The sequence below is a fragment of the Chionomys nivalis genome, chromosome 2, assembly GCF_950005125.1.
Source record: "Chionomys nivalis chromosome 2, mChiNiv1.1, whole genome shotgun sequence".
Classification (NCBI taxonomy): Eukaryota; Metazoa; Chordata; class Mammalia; order Rodentia; family Cricetidae; genus Chionomys; species Chionomys nivalis.
This window is the reverse complement of record NC_080087.1, coordinates 1,074,635-1,097,898: the sequence shown is the minus strand read 5'-3', so window position 1 is coordinate 1,097,898 and position 23,264 is coordinate 1,074,635. Positions and strand designations below refer to the sequence as shown.

Below are 23,264 nucleotides of genomic sequence, written 5' to 3'. Positions count from 1 at the left end.
GTGTGTTGTCTTCTATAGTTGATGTGTTAATATGTATAATAAATGATTCAATATACGTTTCTTGAACGTAGAATTGAGACTTAGCTCGACCACATCAGCGTTGGCAAAGTCAGTGTTCAAGATCAAGCCTCCCTCTTCCCATACCTTGATATTTCCAGGGAATTTTTGAATTTACTATGTCAATACTCAAAAATAATTCTACTTCCCAGAATTAACACAGAATCACATTATTACATATCTGATTTACTTTATGAAGTAGCTAAGTTTATGTAAGAAATTTCAATATAAAGATTGAATGCTTCGATATGGAATCCTTAACACTTAGAAATAAGTATAAACTTTAAAAAAAATCATTTAATAACAATAAGATCCCCAGAAAGCATAAACCAACTTTTGGTTTGAGGTCATTAAATTTTTTATGCATTTTTCCTAATTTGAGTTATACTCTTCATTTTTACTTCTCTTAATCTCACTTTTCTTATGTAAATAAAAGCATATTTCCAATCAATAATTTTTTGACCAAAGTAAGACACAATAAGTTTCCTAGGAGACATATGTTTCAATTACAATATACATTTTCTTAAGTAGAATCTTATCAAATTATCTGTTAAAGTAACTTATAAGTTCTTTGCAAAATACTGTCTTTCCTGTTATTACAGTGCCAAATGATCATCCTGAAAATGTAAATACAGTATTATATGGATTGAACTTGTTATATTTAGGAACATATGTACATCTATATACATATACGCATTGAATAAAATGAGTAAAAAAAGAGGCCATGAATTTGGAGGGTGCAGGGATGGGTATATGATAAGGAATGGAGGGAAGAAAGGGAGAAAGAAATGTTGTAATTATTATCTCAAAAACAAAATTTTAAATTTTTATCAAATTTTAAAATAAAAGAAAAATTTCATGTTAAAGCCTGTAGTATAATTTAAAATTCAAGAATACAGTTTCTAAACAAATTGTATATGATAGATTCTCCTCTTACTTTGGAAATGGTTGCCTCAGTCACACATGGAAAGAAGTAAATACTATTCCTCTTACACCAGACCTTTGAATTATTCTTGAAGTACACAGGATGCCCAGGGGAGAGAACACATTGATTCTCTCAGGATAGATAGAAAAGTACCCAGGTGATTTAATTTTCCCATAATAATCAAGTGAATGATTTGCAAGTGAATATGATATAAAATGATTGGCATTAAATAATCTCTCAAAGAAAGTAGAATTTACACAGTGTCATAAAATAAATATAACAGAAGAGAGTTGCAACTTCAATACTAATGTACTTAGAAAATTGTGTTCAGAAAGTTTATCTGAAATTTAGTTTATTTCCCTTAAAAATATAACCTGTATCTCTCAATACTCTATAAAAATTATACATTAAAATCATATGAAAGCACTGCATGACAAAATTAAATCTGCTTTCCAAACTAAGCTTGCTTGAGGCTAATTATGCTGCAAGTCTAGGTGTTGTGCAAGACAGATTTAAGCTTAATGAAAATAAAGTAGGGGGGTAACAAAAGGATGCAGATAAGGTATTTAAGCTTAATGAAAATGAAATAGGGGAGCTAACAAAGGGATGCTTATATAAATATATATTTCAGTAAGAGAATAGAATATACATAGACATATATTACATGATAAATAGAACAATAATATTAGAGTTATTATTAGTTTACTATTTTGCATATTTTTATTTTCTTGGATATCTGTCTTAGTAAATTTTTTTATTGTTGTAAAGAGGTACCGTGAGGATGGAAACTCATAAAATTGAAAATTTTTTTCTGCTGTGTAGTAATCCATTGTGTAAATGCACCACATTTTCCTTATCCAGTCTTCAGTCGACGGGCATTTAGATTGTTTCCATGTTCTGGCTATGACAAACAATGCTGCTATGAACATAGTTGAGAACATATCCTTGTGGTATGATTGGGCATCCTTTGGGTTTATATCCAAAAGTGGTATTACTGGGTCTTGAGGAAGGTGGATTCCTAATTTTCTGAGAAATTGACATACTGACATCCAAAAGGGCTGTACCAGCTTGCACTCCCACCAGCAATGCAGACGCGCTCCCTTTACCCCACATCCTCTAGAGCATAAGTTGTTATCAGTATTTTTGATCTTGACCATTCTAACAGGTCTAAGATGGAATCTCAGAGTTGTTTTGGTTTGCATTTCTCTGATGACTAAGGATGTTGAGTATTTCCTTGAGTGTCTTTCAGCCATTTTAGATTCCTCTGTTCAGAGTTCTCTGTTTAGGTCTGTACTCTACTTTGTTATTTGATTATTTGTTACTTTGACGACCAATTTCTTGAGTTCTTTGTATATTTTGAAGATCAGACCTAAACAGTATAGTATATAATAGTACTCATAACTGTAGTTTGAACATCAGGAAGACGAGGCAAAAAGGCCACCAAAAGTAAACAAAAAAATGTACAATAAAAGTAACAAAGTGGAAATGCAGTCTACATATATCAATAACTTCGCTAGATGCTATTAACAAATGATCTGATAGAGACCAAGAAAGAATTCATACTCATAACTATTCCAAAAGTGCTTAGATTTAAAGACAGCAATTATTTGAGGTGATGATCAATCAAAGTTATTCATTAAACATGGAACAAGATATATTATCTCTGTTCATCTTAAATTTGCTATGAACATTGGCAGTCAAGGAGTCCAAGATGTTTACAGGTAGAGTAATCTCAAGGTTGTGTTAGAACCTCATGGGATATCTAAAGTTTAAAAAAAATAGTATAAACAAAGATGTTGAAATTTCCCCCAAATCCAACAATAAGCTAAAGGAGATAGGAATCAAATGATTATTTATTGATTAAATAAATAGTCAACAAAAAGTCTTAAATAGAAATAAATGGAAATGACCAAGAAATAATATGTAGTTTACAAATTGTGAGTGTGCCCTTCAAAATGGCTATATTACAGCCTTTTTCCATAAATAATTAATGAAAATTAAATTTTCTTGGTGTTTTTGTATTTTATCCTCTGGAATTATACTTGATATGTAAGGGTATCTCTTCAAACTAAAGGTAATCAAAATATATGAAGAAGGACATTTCATATTCATAGCAGGGAAAATCCATCAAGGAAAAGTCTCAGTTTTGAACAATTTATGCTACAAATACAAGGGCACACACATTTGTAAAAGAAACATTACTAAAGCTTAAAATGGACATCAAACCCCACTCTACAATAATGAGAGACTTCAACATTTAGCTCTCACTAATGGACAGGTCTGCCAGACCAAAAATTAGCCGAGAAATAAGGGAACTAGCAGATGTTATGACCCAATTGGGTTTAATAGACATCTTCAGAAAACTCTACTCAAACACAGAAGAAAACCTTCTCAGAACCTCATCAAAACTTTTCTACAACTGACCACATTCTCAGGCACAAAGCAAATCTCAACAGTCAAAAAGAAAAAGAAAAGAAAAGAAAAGAAAGAAGGAAGGAAGGAAGGAAGGAAGGAAGGAAGGAAGGAAGGAAGGAAGGAAGGAAGGAAAGAAGGAAGGAATCCCTGTATCTTAGGTCACCAAGACTTAAAGTTAGAATTCAACAACACAAGTTATAGAAAGGCTATAAACTCATGGACCCTTATGGGACAGTATGAAAACAGTACTAAGAGGAAAGTTCACAGGACTAAATGCCCACATAAAGAAGTTTTAGAAATCTCAGTCTGGTGAACTAACATCACACCTGCATGATCTTGAATAATAAAAAATAAACCTTCTCAGGAGAAGTAGATGCCAGGAAATAATCAAATGGAGGGCAGAAATCATTACAATACAAACAAAGAGAACAATACAAATATCAATGAAACAAACAGATCTTGGTGAAAATCAACAAGACAGACAAACGCTTATCCAAACTAACCAAAAGGCAGAGACCAAATATGCAAATGAACAAAATTAGTAAAGAGGCAACGTACATCAAGCAATCATATTCACCAGTGGCAAGTTTTTCTATTATAGTTCTGTTCATGTATTCGTGTGGTGAAGTAAGTCATTTCATATGTTTCATTGTTGTGTGTTCATTGCAAATTTAGGCTAGTATTCAAATTATTATGTGCCTTATTAAGACTTAATTTTATATTTTCTCACCTTTATGGGTTGCAGTTTTCTAATTATTTTGTATAATAATCCACTGTTTAACTTTATATTTATGCTTGATTTATATGAAATAGTTTAGGGCATAACTTCAACAAAATAAAAGTATTAAGTTTTAAAAGCCCATAAACCCCTTCATTAAATTTAAGAAAAATGATGATTTGTAGGTTACTTTAGATTACCCATAATTAGCAATTAATTAAAACACTGAACATCTGTTATTACAAGGTTGAGGAAGTCAAGATTCAGTGAAGTGAAATTTACAACAAAGTTTCAATGCCATGTCATAGTTTTTTCCATATCTAAAAATTTCCATGGTAGTAGTCCACTATTTTTAGTTTATGTCATCATTTCATAGTAGATACTAGATAGGTTTTTGTATTTTAAAATAATTATTATAATGGAAGTTGTGGTGATTTTCTGAGATATTAAGTAACTTACTATGAAATCCTGCATCATGTTGTTATTTTTAACCAAAAGCTAATTGGTATATATTCCCAAAGCATCCTCTCCTGGGACTTTCATCAATGTTTGTTTTAATACATATAAATACTATAAATTAACCATATTTTCTTGCACAAATAAACATGAATTTTCTGGTTCCACAGGTAAGAGAAATTTTAGGTCACTTGCAAAACATTTTTAAAAATTACAATGTAGGATCAGAAATTTTCATACCATAATTTTGGCTATTTTACACAGTGCAAAGCCCTTTAATTACTGATTATTTCACAGATTGATAAATTGCGTACATCCATGTCTCATTTATATAAAATTTCTTCTAAGGGGTGAAAAGCAAGACCCTTTAGTAAATATACAAGATAACAAGTATTTATTATATACTTGGGCATAAATAAGAATGTCCAAATTTAATAGTCTGTGCTTTTATTCTCTCAAAGAAGACAGACTATTTCAAAGAATGAAAAAGGATAGCAGAAATGTTCAGAAAAGTTACACTTAGCCAGGTGGTGGTGGCTCACGCCTTTAATCCCAGCACTTGGGAGGCAGAGGCAGGCAGATCTCTGTGAGTCCAAGACCAGCCTGGTCTACAGGAGCTAGTTCCAGGACAGGCTCCAAAATGACAGAGAAACCCTGTCTCGAAAAACCAAAAAAAGAGAAAAGTTACACTTAATCTATCTGCTGTCAAGGTAACCTATACTTTGATAAATAAAGTATCAATAGTCTTAGAATAAATAGAAGCCACTTTTGTTCATCATCTGTTGCTTATGTTTATTTCACCTCAATAATCTTAAGTAATATAATTATAACAACAATAATGCTTTCCTTTATTTAACGGTGAAAGATGGGAAATTTTATGTAATTTGTAGAATGAGTTTTCTGCTTCCTAAAAAACTGTGTTTTACTGGTTTGGATTGCAACATTTTTAAAAATCATTTCTTTCCCTTTGTTTTTCTACTTAAAACTCTCCCAAATAACCTCCCATACGGTTTGTAATATCAATGACCTATTTTCTCATTGATTGCTGTTATATCTACATATTTTTATGTTTACATATACACATACATGTAAGTGGATATATTCCTATATACATAAGTATAACCCACTGAGTCTGTATGCATATCTTCAAGAATGACCATTTGATAATGGTTTACCATAGTTTGAAACATTGTCCTTGTATTTGTAGGCCAGGGTAGGTAACCTGCAACTCACTATGCTGTCAATGATGACTTCAAATTTACAATACTCATCATGCTTCAGCCTTACAGCACTAGGATGATAGGCAAAGGAAGGACAGCTCACGTTCAGCATTATTAAATGATTCAAGGATTGGTTGTTTTTATTTTTATAAATTAAAATAACTTACCTTTGTATTCATCCTGGTCAGCACACTTAGACCTGTCTTAGGTCAGATGCAGCATGATATTTACAATTATAATACTAAAAACAAGTGGAACTCACTATAATAAACCAAACTAAATTGTGGTGATCTGGACCCAGGGATGATGGTTGTGATAATAGCAATAAACCACATATTTTTAAAATTATATTCTTCAATAAACAATGTAAAACTAAAGAGAGAATAAGATTAATAAATAAAATAGAGTATTCAAAATATTTTGGATCTAATTTTGATAAACCAATATTGGAATATACATTAATAATCAGCATATTCATGTATTGTAAAACAATTAAATATTTGACTGTTTTTTCTCACATATTTTATGATATCTTTTTAATATTTGTATTTTGTATCTAATGTTAGATAATTGCTAAATTAACACATACCACTATAAAACCCCATTTCATATTAATCTTGATTCATCATGCTATCTGGTATGTAACAGGCCCTTCTTTGCAAATTTATCCCCTAATTTAGTCCTTCTGCTTGGTCATCCAACATCACATAGGTTAGTAATTGAAAAACATTGATAATTTAGCGAGAAGCAAATTTTGAGAACTTGTGTTCATGAAGTATGAAAAGAAGACACACTTTGAATTATTATGTTCTATAATTATATCTCTAGATAGATATTTCAGAGAATCCCTGGAATGTTTATTACTGAGATGATAATTTCTTGTGATTTCTGGTTAGACTGAAAACTGTACTTCATACCAATTATCAGGGATTTGTTGCCAAAATATGCTTGTTCATTAGCAATGCAAGTATGTTTTGGAAAAAAATTCTGGGTATTCACAAAAATGTACACATATATAAAGTCATGAAAATAAACATTTTAATGTAGATATAATTCCATTATAGACATCATGTTCTTAATCACTGTCATTAAGAAGTAATTTTGGCATCAATGAATTCTTCATTTTAAAGTTTACATGTGGACTGAATTGCAATTGCTCCAGTCTCTGTAAATCTCATCACTTTTTCCTTTCTTATGAAAACAATATTGACATATTTCATGAATTTCCAAAGAAATTTTTATGCAATTGTCACTTGCAAGTCTTCAATAATATACCTTGCTACTTTCTTGTCACTTGAATTATTTTCTAGCTACACACACACACAGACACACACACACACACACACATTCACACACACACAATTTATATCCACGTTCTGAATATGAAAAGAAATGTGAGTGTTCATCTTTCAAAATATAGCTGATTTTGATAAGCATAACACTATCCAGCTCCATCCATTTTTCACATATGATTTTACTTTTAGTTATTGAAGAATGCAATTTTATTTTATATGTACACCATATTTTCTTTATCCATTCATATACTGATATATGTTTAGGTTGATTCCACTTTTTTGCTTTTATGAATAGTAAATCAAGAAACATAAATATTCAGTTATCTCTATGGTAGGGCAAGGAGACCTTTGAGAAATTTGAACAGGGATAGTATATTAGATCATAGGTCAATCAGCATTCAGATTTTACAGAAACAGCATACAAATTTTCATTGTAGTTGCAAGTGTTTCTTCACCTACTAGATGTTTTAAGTATTCTTTCTTGAGTACCTGCTCTCATCTATTTTCTTCTTGAGAGTCATCTGACCATGTTGAGACAGAATCTCAAATCAATTTCATTTTGCATCTTCTTTCCTACCTAATAATGTTGAACAGTGTTTTAACTCATTTTGATCATTTATATTTCTTTCTTTCAGAACTATCTATTCTGTTCTTTGGCTCATTTATTTTATGTAAGGCTTGATTCATTGACATATTGTGGATGTTCTGTATAATTTCTAGATATTAATAATCTCTTATGTAACAAATAAAGAACAAATATTAGGGCTATTAAGGATGTAGATGCTCTTTATTTGATTATTATTTCCATTTTTGAACAAAGCTATTTAACTTCCTATGATCCTATGATTCTATCTGTCAGTTACATAGATTATATTCTATGCTATGAGACCTCTTTTCAGAATGTTTTTGACTGAATCTTGAAGCATTTTCTCTGCATTTTCCTCTAACATTTTCTGTAATTCATTTATTATAATATAATAACTGATGCATTTAGAATTATTTTTGAGTCAAGCAAGATTGGTGTATAATTTCATTCTATTTACATGTGACTGTCACTTCCTCCTATCACCACCTGCAGAAGAATATTGGTTCTTATATTTTTGGATGTCTTTGTTAGAAGTTTCAATATGTTTTATTGAATATATATATATATATTCTGTGTCTCTTTCTAGTCATTTAATTTACATACATAGAAATGTAGTGGTACACACTGTCTTTGATATTATGGTTTTGTAATACAGTTTGAGATCATGTATTGTGATAAATTCACCCTTGTTTTCTGGGAGAACATCTTAGTGTTGTTCAGAGAGAGAGTTTTGTTCCCCCTTTTAATTTAGGATTGTTTTGTTTTAGTCTGTGAAGAATGTCAGTTAAATTTTGATGGTCATTTCCTTGTGCCAATAGAAAAATTTAAGTAGTGTGCCCATCACCACAATATTAAAAAATATTATATTATATTTCATTGTGTATAAGTGGCATATAATACCACTATGTAACCATTTTCTTCTAGACCACTGAGTATATGAAGACATGATCTATTATCATTAACTCCTACTCCTATCTGTTGTTTTCACGGGACTGTGAACAGTAAACTGAGTATCTTCAATATTGCTTTATGAGATTCCAACATGAAGAACACCACGGAAGTAACTACATTTATTCTCAAGGGACTCACTGACAACACTGAACTACAGATCATTCTCTTTTTCCTCTTTCTAGTGATATACCTCTTTACCCTAATAGGAAATGTAGGACTAATTATTTTAGTCATTGGGGATCCACAACTCCACACCCCCATGTACTGCTTCCTCAGTGTACTGTCTTCTGTGGATGCCTGCTATTCCTCAGATATCACGCCAAATATGTTAATGGGTTTTATGTCAAAAACCAAAATTATTTCATTCCATGGCTGTGCAGTACAGATGTTTCTTGCTGTTACATTTGGAACAACAGAATGCTTTCTTTTAGCAGCAATGGCTTATGATCGCTATGTAGCCATTCACAGCCCACTTATGTACACAGTGAGCATGTCTCCTAGAGTCTATGTGTCACTCATCATTGCTTCCTATGCTGGTGGGATTCTGCACGCTGTTGTCCACACAGTGGCCACTTTCAGCCTGTCTTTCTGTCGTTCCAATGAAATTAGACATATATTTTGTGATATACCTCCTCTCCTTGCTATTTCCTGCTCTGACACTTATATAAATGAGCTCCTGCTCTTCTTCTTTGTGAGTTCCATAGAACTCATCACCATCCTGGTCATTCTGGTCTCCTATGCTTTTATCTTCTTGACAATTCTAAAGATGAATTCAGCTGAAGGGAGGAGGAAAGTGTTCTCCACATGTGGAGCTCACCTCACTGCTGTTTCGATTTTTTATGGCACTATCCTCTTCATGTATGTAAGACCTAGTTCCAGTTATTCCTTGGAGCATGATGTGATAGTGTCATCATTTTACACCATTGGGATTCCCATGCTCAATCCCATCATCTACAGTCTGAGGAACAAAGATGTAAAAGAGGCAATGAGAAGAGTATTGAGAAAAAAATCATATTAAATATTAAATTTAAAAAATTAAACTACATTTTCAGTTTATCTTTATGACATGTTCTTAATAAACACTTTTAATATTTTTATTACTTATTTTCCGTTGCATTATTAATCTTCTCCCATAATACATTCAAACATAAAATTACCGTTGCTTGTGACTGCTTATACCATGTGAGCTGACCTACAAGAGTCAAGGCAATTCTCCCAACCCATCACCCATCTCAGCATAGAAGCTTTGAGATTACAAATGCATGTTGTCATCTTTGGTTTTATGTGTATTTTAGGGATTCAAGTTCATAGCCTCACACTTGCTAGCTATATGGTTTGCAAAATGAGCCATCTGCCTTCAATTCAGTGCTTAATTATTGAAGAATGTAAAATTCCGTTTAATAATCATTTTAATTATTCATTGTCATTACATATCCACTTTCAAAATTAAGATAATAATCGTATTCAGCTTTCTACATGGTATTTACATATCTGAAGATGTGGCATATGTCTATTTCTTAATATCTGTATCTGTGCACATAGATATTCCAGGCATAATCACATACAAATCTGCTAAAATGATTGATAACAGGGTGTTATATTCAGTTGATAGTTCTTACACATTTCTTTATGCTTATTTTCCCCATGGCATTAGCCATACTTACGATTTTATTTGGATGCATATAGCATGTTTGATTTCATTGGGGGTACTGAAGAAAACACCATTTTAGGAGAAATGTGTTTTGTGTCTCATATCTATATGATTTGTTTTTTTGAGATAGGGTTTCTCTGTATTTTTGGAGCCTGTGCTAGAACTATCTCTTGTAGACCAGGCTGGCTTTGATTTCTCAGAGATCCACCCTACTCTGCTTCCCAAGTGCTGGGATTAAAGGCATGTGTCACTATTTCTGGATACAATTTAAATAAAATTTTAAGTTGATATTGGAAATCAAAGACTATTGGAACCGATTTGGATGATTTGCATTTTTTCATGTGAAAAGTGATTATGTTTTATGAAGAGTAACATCTTAGTTTCGGCATATTATCTACCACCGCGTGTGGATTACTATGGCATATGATTGTGAGGTTGTTTATAAGAGAGACTTTTAATAATATGAGGATGTTACATGGAAATTTCTGACTTGTTGGTAATCTGACTTGTTGCTAATTAACTGGAAGGATTTTCTGCCTTTTACCATATAAAGAAATCATGACTTATTTCTTGGTGTCAGAAAAAAAAACTGAAGTTAAATAAAATACTCTCTGTGATTATGTAAATAGATAGACCCACCAATGGTACACAAAAGAAGATAATGACTCACTTTCTCCAAGAATCTTTCAGTAACAAATTATTCATTATTTAAGACTAACCTAATTACTCATTCCCTGACTATATCCAATCTCAGGACAGTTGGTTAAGTCTATAACAGTCAGAACAATATTGCACCAATGGGTACATCTTACCTAGAAGGTTGCCATTGTAATTTGCAGAGTTAACAGCTGTTTAATAGTGTCGATGCCTATTCTCCCTTATTAGCCTGCATAGATCTCTTACAATAATTAAGTTATGAAGTAGAGAGAAGTTATTCAGAACAACTATAGCTTGATTTTTCCATATTATATATTGTGGGTCCTAGGTTGCCTTCAGGAATTGGGTCTTATTATATAATTCTGGTGTGCAAGCAAGAGGAATAACAAGAACCTATGTTGTTTTGGAACTTCTGTGTCCTTTGGTAACCAATGTCTCTTATGTGTGTATCCCACATCTGACTATAATAACCCAAAGCTTCTAGAAACATCATTATCCAGCAATGCAGGGTCTCTTCGTTCTAATTATTTTTAAATGTATATTAGCTGAATGTTGGCTTTTAGGTTTCCATATTGACTTTTCCTACACCACTTCGGTATAGCACCCTCAATCCATGCCTACTGGTTTTTCTCATCTGCCAAATTTCCTCCTACATTTAATTTTACCTGTATCCTTTCATATCTCCTTTGCTTAGTGTATTCCTCCTAACTGGATGCTTTCCATTTTCCTATCATGCACATCCATGTTTACACACAAAGTAGAACCCACAAGCTAGAGTTAACATGAAGCAATTGTCTTTCTAGGACTGGCTCAACTCACTCAGTACACTTTTCTGAGCAAAACTTTCTCGTCAGTGAAAATAAATGGGCTGCTCCTGCATGATAGATCAAATGAAGTGAGAAACTAATGTTAAGAAATTGTTTTCATGGATCTCAAAATCACAATTTAGCTTTCAATAGGAATATTCCATAACATATAAAATATATATGTGAGCATATAAAGATGTGCGCTTGTGCAAGTGTGGTTTTATAGCAAAAGGCCATGAATTTGGAAGAGTGAGGAGGAACATATAGGAGGGTTTTAGGAAAGGTAAGGGATAGTGGTATAATTATACTATAATAACTAAAAGCAAAAGAAACAAATTTAAAAATGAAGATAATCATAGTCCATGAAGAAACAACCAACAAAAACAAAGAAAAAAACAGTATGGGTTTATGAAATGACTAATTAAAGGTGCTTGATAACAGGAAAAATATTGTCACTGACCACATGAGTTTTATCTCTGTAATATCAATGGTAGAGGGAAAGGATAGATCCCTGTCCCCAAGCTGTCCTCTGACTTTTTCCCATGTACCATGGCATGCAAAAACACACAGATACACGATGAATAAATATAACAAATGATTTTTTTTACCCATCATCAATTTATTGAAGGCATTTTCTTTTTTTTATTTTATTCTTTTTTAATTAAAATTTTCGCCTCCTCCCCATTTCCCATTTCCCTCCCCCTCCTCCCACATATTGCCCCCTCCCCCCACTCCCCTCCCCCTATCCCCACTCCTTTTCTCCTCCCCCCACTCCATTCCCCCTCCCTCTCGATACTGAAGAGCAGTCCAAATTCCCTGTCCTGCGGGAAGACCAAGGTCCTCCCACTTCTATCTAGGTCCAGGAAGGTGAGCATCCAAATAGGCTAAGCTCCCACAAAGCCAGTTCATGTATTAGGATCGAAACCTAGTGCCATTGTCCTTTGCTTCTCATCAGCCTTCATTGTTCGCCATGTTCAGAGAGTCCAGTTTCAACCCACGCTTATTCAGTCCCTGTCCAACTGGCCTTGGTGGGCTTCCAATAGATCAGTTCCACTGTCACAGTAGGGAGATGTCCCCAGCTGGTACCTTGGGCAACTGAGGAGAGGGAATCTGAAATGACCCTATCCTATACTGATGAATATCTTGCATATCACCTTAGAACCTTCATCTGGCGATGGATCGAGATAGAGACAGAGACCCAATTTTGAGCAACGGACTGAGCTCTTAAGGTCCGAATGAGGAGCAGAAGGAGGGAGAACATGAGCAAGGAAGTCAGGACCACGAGGGGTAACAAATGATTTTTAAAGTCATGTTGTTTAATTAAAATGTTGCGTTCAGATTTTTGGTTTATTTGAAAGAAAAAATAAAGCTGGAGGTAAAGAAGTATTTCATTGCAAGAAATGTGAATTTATTCACAAAATCACTTCTCAAGTAGTCATCCTATGAAAAGTTTTCTTTCTGGTAAAAAAAATATGCTTTGAGAATTCCAATATGAGGACTCTGCATTTGGGATTGTTACATAGTGCTTGCTAAGAGTTTATCATAAGTTACACAAGAATCATTTAATCACAGGGTCCTGAATACCCAGTTTCTTCTTAAGTATAGCAATATTAACCATGTATTTCTGATCAAGAACAATATTCACATAAAAATATTTATTAAATTTTATCAAAGTTATTTTGTATGAAGGAGAAATAATTTAGTTTTAAAAAATGTTATCTGAGAAAGAGAAAGATAATTGATGTCTTAAAATAATTTCTAATACATAACATACTACTAATTAAAGTCATGACATGTTTGTAATTTGTAACCATGCACATTTCATGCAAACATGGATTAACGACTAAATTATATTTTTTAAATATATATATATATTAATTATGAACCAAATTTTTCAACAATTTCTTTATTGCTGCTTTTACATCTTTGTTCCTTAAACTGTAGATGATGGGATTCAGCATGGGAATCACAATGGTATAAAATATTGACACTACCATGTCATGGTTTGATGCAGAGCCGGAACTTGGCTTTATATAACTAAAGAGGATCATACCATGGTAAATAGAGACTCCAGTGAGGTGGGAGCCACATGTAGAGAACACTTTTCTTCTACTCTCAGCAGAGTGCATGTTCAGAATGGCAAAGAGAATTAATCCATAGGAGATCAGAACAATAAGGATGGTAATGGTCTCAATCAATCCCACCAAGTATAAGAGTAGAAACTCATTGATATGTGTATCAGAACAAGAGAGAGCAAGCAATGGTGGAATATCACAGAAGACATGCCTAATTTCATTAGATCTGCAGAAGGACAGACTGAAAGTGGCCACTGTGTGTGTAGCACCATGCAGAGCTCCAATGGCATAAGAAGCAATAATAAGTGGTACATAGACTTTGGGTGACATGGTTATTGCATACAGAAGTGGATTGAAGATGGCTACATAGCAGTCATATGCCATTGCTGCCAGCAGAAGGGATTCTGTGGTCCCTAAAGGAACAAAGAGAAACATCTGTGTTGCACATCCAAGGAATGAGATGGATTTGTCTTCTTCCAGGAAGTTGATCAACATTTTGTGGGTAACAGCTGTAGAATAGCAGGCATCCGAGAAAGACAAAACACTAAGGAAGTAGGACATGGGGTTGTGTAATCGAGAATCCCCAATGATCAAAACCACCAGTCCAAAGTTTCCTATCAGAGTGAAAAGATAGATAGCAAGAAACAGTAAAAATAGGAGGACCTGCAGTTCAAAGTCATCTGTGAAGCCCAAGAGTATAAACACGGTAGCTTCTGTCACATTCTGTAAGGGATTCTTGTGGACATCCATGGCTGATGCCAATCATTCCATTTTGGTTTTGGTTTATATATTGCAAATATAAAAAAATCCCATATAAAAAGCTGTCTCATTGTCTCTATGTTTGGTTCTTAGGGCATAGTGACATCCTTGGTAATAATGGAGTGGGAAATTTCAAGTAAATTTTATGAAAGCAGACAGATCTCACTATATGAGGTAAAAAAAAAGATAATTACATTTACTAGTTGAATATAAATTTATAAAGATAAAGGTCCAGCAGTTAAAACAGATTTTTATCCAAAATAATTGTCCATTTGTCTCTTCAAATTATAGTTTTACATTTTGGTGTTTTATTACACTACATTTTATTTTAAAATACTATATTTATGTACATGTGCATGATTTCAATATCTTGAATTGAAATAGAACTGTATCACAGTCCCAACCTTTTTCTCCAAGCCACTTTCAGTACTTTACCTCCAAAGTTCTTCATGTCCTCCAACCCTCATGCTAGACTTGAGAGCCTATTGTTTTATTGTTTATACAAATGTAAATATGTATGCATAAGTATATAAATACAACCTCTGGGCCCATTTTTGTTGTTTGTGTATATATGCTTTCTGGGATGGTCATTCAGCTTTGGACAACCTATGTGGGCCTATTAACAGGGAGAGGCTAATCCTTCTTCCTGCATTAATAGGCCAGTTGTAGATCTGTCTAGGAGAATCATCCCATGAAAATTTAGCCTCTTCCATTTAACATGTCCATTGGTATTACCATTGGCTATGTCCTGTTTGTGCAGCTATTTTGATTATCAAAGACACACAAAAAAAGAGTAAATTCAAACTATTATAATGGAAACTACATACCTGTGTAATAGTCCTTGTTGTGCTGCAAATACACCTAACATTATTTGTTAACATTTCAGGTTTTTAAACACGAGAATCCATACTCTATCACAGTTAAATTTTAAAATAAAAATTTATAGTAAAATTATAAATAATAATTTAAAAAAATCCCTTGGCTCTCTATTAAAAATCTCCAGAAAACATTTTCTAGTAAACATTCCTGGGTTGATTTTTGCATAGTCACCCTGTTTTTGTTTTTGTTATTGTTTATTTTCAGCCTGTCACAGGTTAATAGTTTACAAAATATTAAAAGCACATGCAGCCGGGCGGTGGTGGCGCACGCCTTTAATCCCAGCACTCGGGAGGCAGAGGCAGGCAGATCTCTGGGAGTTCGAGGCCAGCCTGGTCTACAAGAGCTAGTTCCGGGACAGGCACCAAAGCTACAGAGAAACCCTGTTTCGAAAAACCAAAAAAAAAAAAATAAAAAAAAAATAAAAGCACATGCAGAGGGTAGAGGAGGGATTTAGCCAGGTACATTAAAAATCTGAAGTGTGGCACTGGCCTGCCTGCACCAAGCAAGGTAGGTGCTTTGTTTACGAACTACCCAACCTGCACGGAGATCTGATCTCGGCACCAGGAGAGACAGCAGTGGGGTGAGTTTGTGACTGGCGGCGGAAGCAGCCCTGGACAGGGATCTCTGAAGTTCCTCATTCCCCACCCTATACTCCCTGGGCTCCCTGCAGGGGCTCTACCCCCCCCATACTGCCTCTCTCTTCTTGTCCCACCCAGCTTGCATCCAGAACCCTTCTCCCTTCTGCCCCCTTTCCTCTTTGGGCACATAACACCATCCAGCTCAGTCTGTCTGGCACTGGGGGCAAATCCTCAGGGCAAGTAGGCAGGCGATACTTCCTTTGTTTCACCGGCCTGCCTGCAACAAGCAAGGTAGGGGCTTTGTTTACGAACTACCCAACCTGCAGGGAGATTTGATCTTGGCACCAGGAGAGCCATCAGTGGGAGAGCTAATCTGGGTACCAGGAGAGCCGTCTTTGGGCACGGAGATCTGATATTGGTACCAGGAGACACATCACTGGAGCACCAGGAGAGCTATCACTGCAGAGTGCCATCACTGGGAAGGTACATCAGTAGGCAAGGAGACCTGATCCGGTAAAAGAAGATCCATAGGGGAGCATTCGCAGAAAGAGATGGGCAGGCGCCAATGCAAAAGAATTCACCCAACAATCTGAAAAACTATATGAAACCACCAGAACCCAACGACCTCACAACAGGAGGACATGAACACCTTAATCATGAAGAAGTAGATAAAATTGACTTTATGAAAGTGATTGACGCCCTTAAACAGCATGTAAAAAATGCCCTTATACAAATGGATGAGAAGTATAACAGAAAGTTTGAAGAATTGAGTAAATCAGTGAATGATACCCTAGGAAACCAAGGAAAAACAATCAAACAGATAATGGAAACAGTTCAAGACTTAAAAACTGAAATGGAGGCAAAGAAGAAAACACAAACAGAAGGCCAGCTGGACAGGGAAAATCTAGGTAAACGAATAGAGACTACAGAAGCAAGCATAACCAACAGAATACAAGAGATAGAAGAAAGAATCTCAGATTCTGAAGATACCATAGAGAAAATAAACACGCTGATCAAAGAAAACAGCAAGGCCAACAAATTCTCATCACAAAACATTCAGGAAATATGGGACACAATAAAAAGACCAAACCTAAGAATAATATAAATAGAAGAAGGAGAAGAAGCGCAGCTCAACGGTCCAGAAAATATATTTAATAAAATTATAGAAGAAAACTTTCCCAACCTAAAGAAAGATATACCTATGAAGGTTCAAGAAGCATACAGAACACCGAATAGGCTGGATCAAAAAAAAAAAAAAAACATCCTCTCGCCATATAATAATCAAAACACAAAGCATACAGAATAAAGAAAGAATACTAAGAGCAGCAAAGGAAAAAGGCCAACCTATCAGACTTACACCTGACTTCTCTATGGAAACCATGAAAGCCAGAAGGTCCTGGATAGATGCACTGCAGAAACTAAGAGACCATGGATGCAAGCCCAGACTACTATACCCAGCCAAGCTTTCATTCACTATAAATGGAGAAAACAAAATTTTCCAGGATAAAAACAAATTTAAACAATACGTAGCCACAAATCCAGCCTTACAGAAAGTAATAGAAGGAAAATCACTAATCAAGGAGTCCAACAATGACCACAATAACTCAGACATCTAGAGACCCTTTACCAGCGCAACTCAAAGAAGGGAAACACACAAAATCTACTACTAAAAAAGTGACCGGAGTTAACAACCACTGGTCATTAATATCACTTAATGTCAATGGACTCAACTCACCTATAAAAAAGCACAGACTAAGAGATTGGATACGAAAACAGGATCCAACATTCTGCTGTTTACAGGAAACACACCTCAACCACAAAGACAGGCACCTACTTAGAGTAAAGGGTTGGGATAAGTCTTATTAAGTAAATGGACCTAAGAAACAAGCAGGTGTGGCCATACTAATTTCTAACAAAGTTGACTTCAAACTTAAATCAATCAGAAGAGATGGAGAGGGACATTTTCTACTCATAACAGGAACAATTCATCAGGATGAAATCTCAATCCTGAATATCTATGCCCCTAATATAAAAGCACCCACGTACGTAAAAGAAACATTGTTAAAACTCAAGGCAGCCATCAAACCGCACACATTAATAGTAGGAGACTTTAATACTCCTCTCTCACCAATGGACAGGTCAAGTAGACAGAAACCTAACAGAGAAATAAGAGAATTAATGGAGGTAATGAATCAAATGGACTTAACAGACATCTATAGAATATTCCACCCAAATAGGAAAGAATATACCTTCTTCTCTGCAGCTCATGGAACCTTCTCAAAAATCGACCACATACTCGGTAACAAAGCAAACATCCACAGTTACAAAAAAATATTAATAACCACCTGTATCTTATCAGATCACCATGGATTAAAGCTAGAATTCAGCAACAATGCTACCCCCAGAAAGCCTACAAACTCATGGAAACTGAATAGTCAACTACTGAACCATACCTGGATTAAGGAAGAAATAAAGAAAGAAATTAAAGTCTTCCTTGAAGACAATGAAAATAAAGAAACAACATACTCAAACCTATGGGACACTATGAAAGCAGTCCTGAGAGGAAAGTTCATAGCACTAACTGCCCACTTAAAGAAAACAGAGAAAGCACACATTGGAGACTTAACAGCCCACCTGAAAGCTCTAGAAAAAAAAGAAGCAGACTCACCAAGAAGGGGTAGAAGACTGGAAATAATCAAACTGAGGGCTGAAATCAACAAAATAGAAACACAGAAAACAATTGAAAGAATCAATGAATCAAAAAGCTGGTTCCTCGAGAAAATCAACAAGATTGATAAAGCCCTATCCAAACTAATCAAACGGCAGAGAGAGAATTTGCAAATTAATAAGATCAGAAATGAAAAGGGGGACATAACCACAGACACAGGAAATTCAGAGAATCATTAGATCTTACTACAAAAGCCTGTATGCCACAAAACTGGAAAATGTAAAAGAAATGGACACTTTTTTAGATAAATACCATATACCAAAGTTAAACCAGGACCAGGTGAACAACCTAAATAGACCTGTTAGTCGTGAAGAATTAGAAGCTGTTATCAAAAACCTCCCTTCCAGAAAAAGTTCAGGACCAGATGGTTTCAATGCGGAATTCTACCAGAACTTCCAAGAAGACCTAATACCTATACTCCTTAAAGTACTTCACAATATAGAAACAGAAGAGTCATTGCCAAATTCCTTTTATGAAGCTACGGTAACTCTGGTACCAAAACCACACAAAGACCCAACCAAGAAAGAGAATTACAGGCCAATCTCACTCATGAACATCGACACAAAAATCCTCAACAAAATTCTGGCAAACCAAATCCAAGAAGACATTAGAAAAATTATCCATTATGATCAAGTAGGCTTCATACCAGAGATGCAGGGCTGGTTTAACATATGCAAATCTATCAATGTAATCCATCATATAAATAAACTGAAAGAAAAAAACCATATGATCGTTTCATTAGATGCTGAAAAAGCATTTGACAAAATTCAACATCCCTTTATGATAAAAGTCTTGGAGAGATTAGGGATACAAGGGTCATACCTAAATTTAATTAAAGCTATATACAGCAAGCCGACAGCTAATATCAAATTAAATGGAGAGAAACTTAAAGCCATCCCACTAAAATCAGGAACACGCCAAGGCTGTCCACTCTCTCCATACCTCTTCAATATAGTTCTCGAAGTTTTAGCAATAGCAATAAGACAACATAAGGGGATAAAGGGGATTCAAATTGGAAAGGAAGAAGTTAAACTTGCATTATTTGCAGATGATATGATAGTGTACATGAGCGACCCCAAAAACTCCACCAAAGAACTCCTACAGCTGATAAATGCCTTTAGTAATGTGGCAGGATACAAGAACAACTCCAAAAAATCAGTCGCCCTCTTATACACAAAGGATATGGAAGCAGAGAGGGAAATAAGAGAATCATCACCTTTCACGATAGCCACAAAAAGCATAAAATATCTTGGGGTAACTCTAACCAAGGAAGTGAAAGATCTATTTGACAAGAACTTTAAGGCACTGAAGAAAGAAACTGAAGAGGAGACCAGAAAATGGAAGGATCTTCCTTGCTCTTGGATTGGGAGGATCAACATAGTAAAAATGGCAATTCTACCAAGGGCAATTTATAGACTCAATGCAATCCCCATTAAAATCCCATCAAAATTCTTCACAGATCTTGAAAGGACAATAATCAACTTTATATAGAGAAACAAAAAACCCAGGATAGCCAAAACAATCTTATACAATAAAGGAACTTCTGGAGGCATTATCATCCCTGACTTCAAACTCTATTACAGAGCTACAGTAATGAAAACAGCGTGATACTGGCATAAAAACAGAGAAGTCGACCAATGGAATCGTATAGAAGACCCGGATTTTAACCCAAAACCTATGAACAACTGATTTTCGATAAAGGAGCTAAAAGTATACAATGGAAGAAAGAAAGCATCTTCAACAAATGGTGCTGGCACAATTGGATGTTAACCTGTAGAAGAATGAAAATAGACCCATATCTATCACCATGCACAAAACTCAAGTCCAAATGGATCAAAGACCTCAATATCAATCTGAACACACTGAACCTGATAGAAGAGAAAATGGGAAGTACCCTACAACATATGGGCACAGGAGATAGCTTCCTATGTATAACCCCAGCAGCACAGACATTAAGGGCAACATTGAATAAATGGGACCTCCTGAAACTGAGAAGCTTCTGTAAAGCAAAGGACACTGTGATTAAGACAAAAAGGCAGCCTACTGACTGGGAGAAGATCTTCACCAACCCCACAACAGACAAAGGTCTGATATCCAAAATATATAAAGAACTCAAGAAACTAGACTTTAAAAGGATAATTAACCCAATTAAAAAATGGGGCACTGAACTGAACAGAGAATTCTCAACAGAAGAAGTTAACATGGCCAAAAGATACTTAAGGTCATGCTCAACCTCCTTAGCGATCAGAGAAATGCAAATCAAAACAACTTTGAGATATCATCTTACACCTGTCAGAATGGCTAAAATCAAAAACACCAAGGATAGCCTTTGCTGGAGAGGTTGTGGAGAAAGGGGTACCCTCATCCATTGCTGGTGGGACTGCAAACTTGTGCAACCACTTTGGAAGTCAGTGTGGCGGTTTCTCAGAAAAATTGGGATCAACCTACCCCTGGACCCAGCAATAGCACTCTTGGGAATATACCCAAGAGATGCCCTATCATATGACAAAAGCATTTGTCCAACTATGTTCATAGAAGCATTATTTGTAATAGCCAGAACCTGGAAGCAACCTAGATGCCCTTCAATGGAAGAATGGATGAAGAAAGTGTGGAATATATACACATTAGAGTACTACTCTGCAGTAAAAAACAATGACTTCTCAAATTTTGCATGCAAATGGATGGAAATAGAAAATACGATCCTGAGTGAGGTAACCCAGACGCAAAAAGAAGATCATGGGATGTACTCACTCATAATTGGTTTCTAGCCATGGATAGGGGCCACTGAGTCTATAATTTGTGATCCTAAAGAAGCTAAACAAGAGGGTAAACCCAAGGAAAAACATATAGATATCCTCCCAGCTATGGGAAATAGACAAGATTGATGGGCAAAAAATTGGAATCTTGGGGGTGGGGTGGGATGGGGATGAGGGGTGATGGGGAGAGAAAAGTGTAAAGGAGAGGATGAGGGGAACTGGGGGAATCGGGGTGATTGGGATAAAGGAAGCTGGGATAGGGGAGCAGGGAAACTCATACCTTAGTTAAGGGAGCCACCTAAGGGTTGGCAAGAGACTTGAACTTGGAATGGCTACCAGATGCCCAGGGCAATGTCCCCAGTTAGTTCATTGGGGCACCTGAGGATAGGGAAGCTGAAATGAACCTATCCTATAATCATACTGATGAATATCTTGCATATCGCCATAGAACCTTCATCTAGCGATGGATGGAGATAGAGACAGAGACCCACACTGGAGCACCGGACTGAGCTCCCAAGGTTATAATGAGGAGCAGAAGGAGAGAGAACATGAACAAGGAAGTCAGGACCATGAGGGGTGCACCCAACCACTGAGACAGTGGGGCCGATCTATTGGGAGCCCACCAAGGCCAGCTGGACTGGGACAGAATAAGCATGGGTTGAAACTGGACTCTCTGAACATGGCGAACAATTAAGGCTGATGAGAAGCCAAGGACAATGGCACTAGGTTTCGATCCTAATACATGAACTGGCTTTGTGGGAGCTTAGCATGTTTGGATGCTCACCTTCCTGTACCTAGATAGAAGTGGGAGGACCTTGGTCTTCCTGTAGGGCAGGGAATTTGGACTGCTCTTCAGTATCAAGAGGGAGGGGGAATGGACTGGGGGGAGGAGAAGAGGAGTGGGTATAGGGGGAGAGGAGCGGGGGGAGGGGGCAATATGTGGGAGGAGGGGGAGGGAAATGGGAAACGGGGAGCAGTTGGAAATTTTAATTAAAAAAGAATAAAAAAAAAGGAACAGCCTTGTATCTTTTTTTTAATGACTTGTAGAATCCATATGCTTGGGACATTTTTAGTATGAAGTCTTTTGTTGCTGCTTCATTTGCTATAAGTCTGTTTAGATTGATGGTTTATTCTCATTGAATTTTGACATTTCTTGTAGGTTTTTGAGCTTAAATATGTGCAGATTTAAAACAATACCTTATAATTGTCTGAATTTCTTTGGTGTGTATGTTGCTATGATTCTGTGTTCATTTTTTATTCTACTAATTTATTTATGTCCTCTCCCTCTCTCCCTTTATTTATTTAAAACAACGTTCCACAAATTCTTTTTATCTTCTGTAAGAATTAGGACTTAAGTTTGTTGAATATATATTATTTTCTTTTTCTATTTAATTGATTCTTTCTTTAAATTTCCTGACATCAACTGGGTTTCAGTTTTGATTGGTTTGTTTTTCCAAGTATTTCTGTTTTAGAATTAAGTCACTTATTTGTCCTCTTTGAGAATTTTAATGTGTCCACAGGAAGCTGCAAATTTCATACATATGACTGATTTCAGTGCTTCCAAACAATCGTGGTTCTCAGCAAAGGGGGACCAAAAGAGTGAAGAACATGAGTTGGAATATTGCAAAACAACTGTATTTTCTAAACATAAAAGGACAGATGTACGTGTAACAAATGCAGCTCAGCACGCTAAGACCTGTGCTAGTTTATGTAAGGCAAAACTACAGCCTAGCAATGATGTGCGAGCACAAT

At 35.4% G+C, this 23,264-nt stretch overlaps 1 protein-coding gene and 1 pseudogene across 1 annotated transcript; one reads left to right on the top strand and one right to left on the bottom strand.

Annotated features, from left to right (window-relative positions):
• Window positions 1-8,714: 8,714 nt before the first annotated feature.
• On the top strand, window positions 8,715-9,641 carry LOC130863052 (olfactory receptor 141). The gene has a single exon (XM_057752964.1). The coding sequence runs from the start codon at window positions 8,715-8,717 to the stop codon at window positions 9,639-9,641; it is 927 nt and encodes a 308-aa protein (XP_057608947.1).
• A 3,970-nt stretch (window positions 9,642-13,611) lies between these two features.
• Window positions 13,612-14,586, bottom strand: LOC130870132 (olfactory receptor 5T3-like; annotated as a pseudogene).
• Window positions 14,587-23,264: the final 8,678 nt, after the last annotated feature.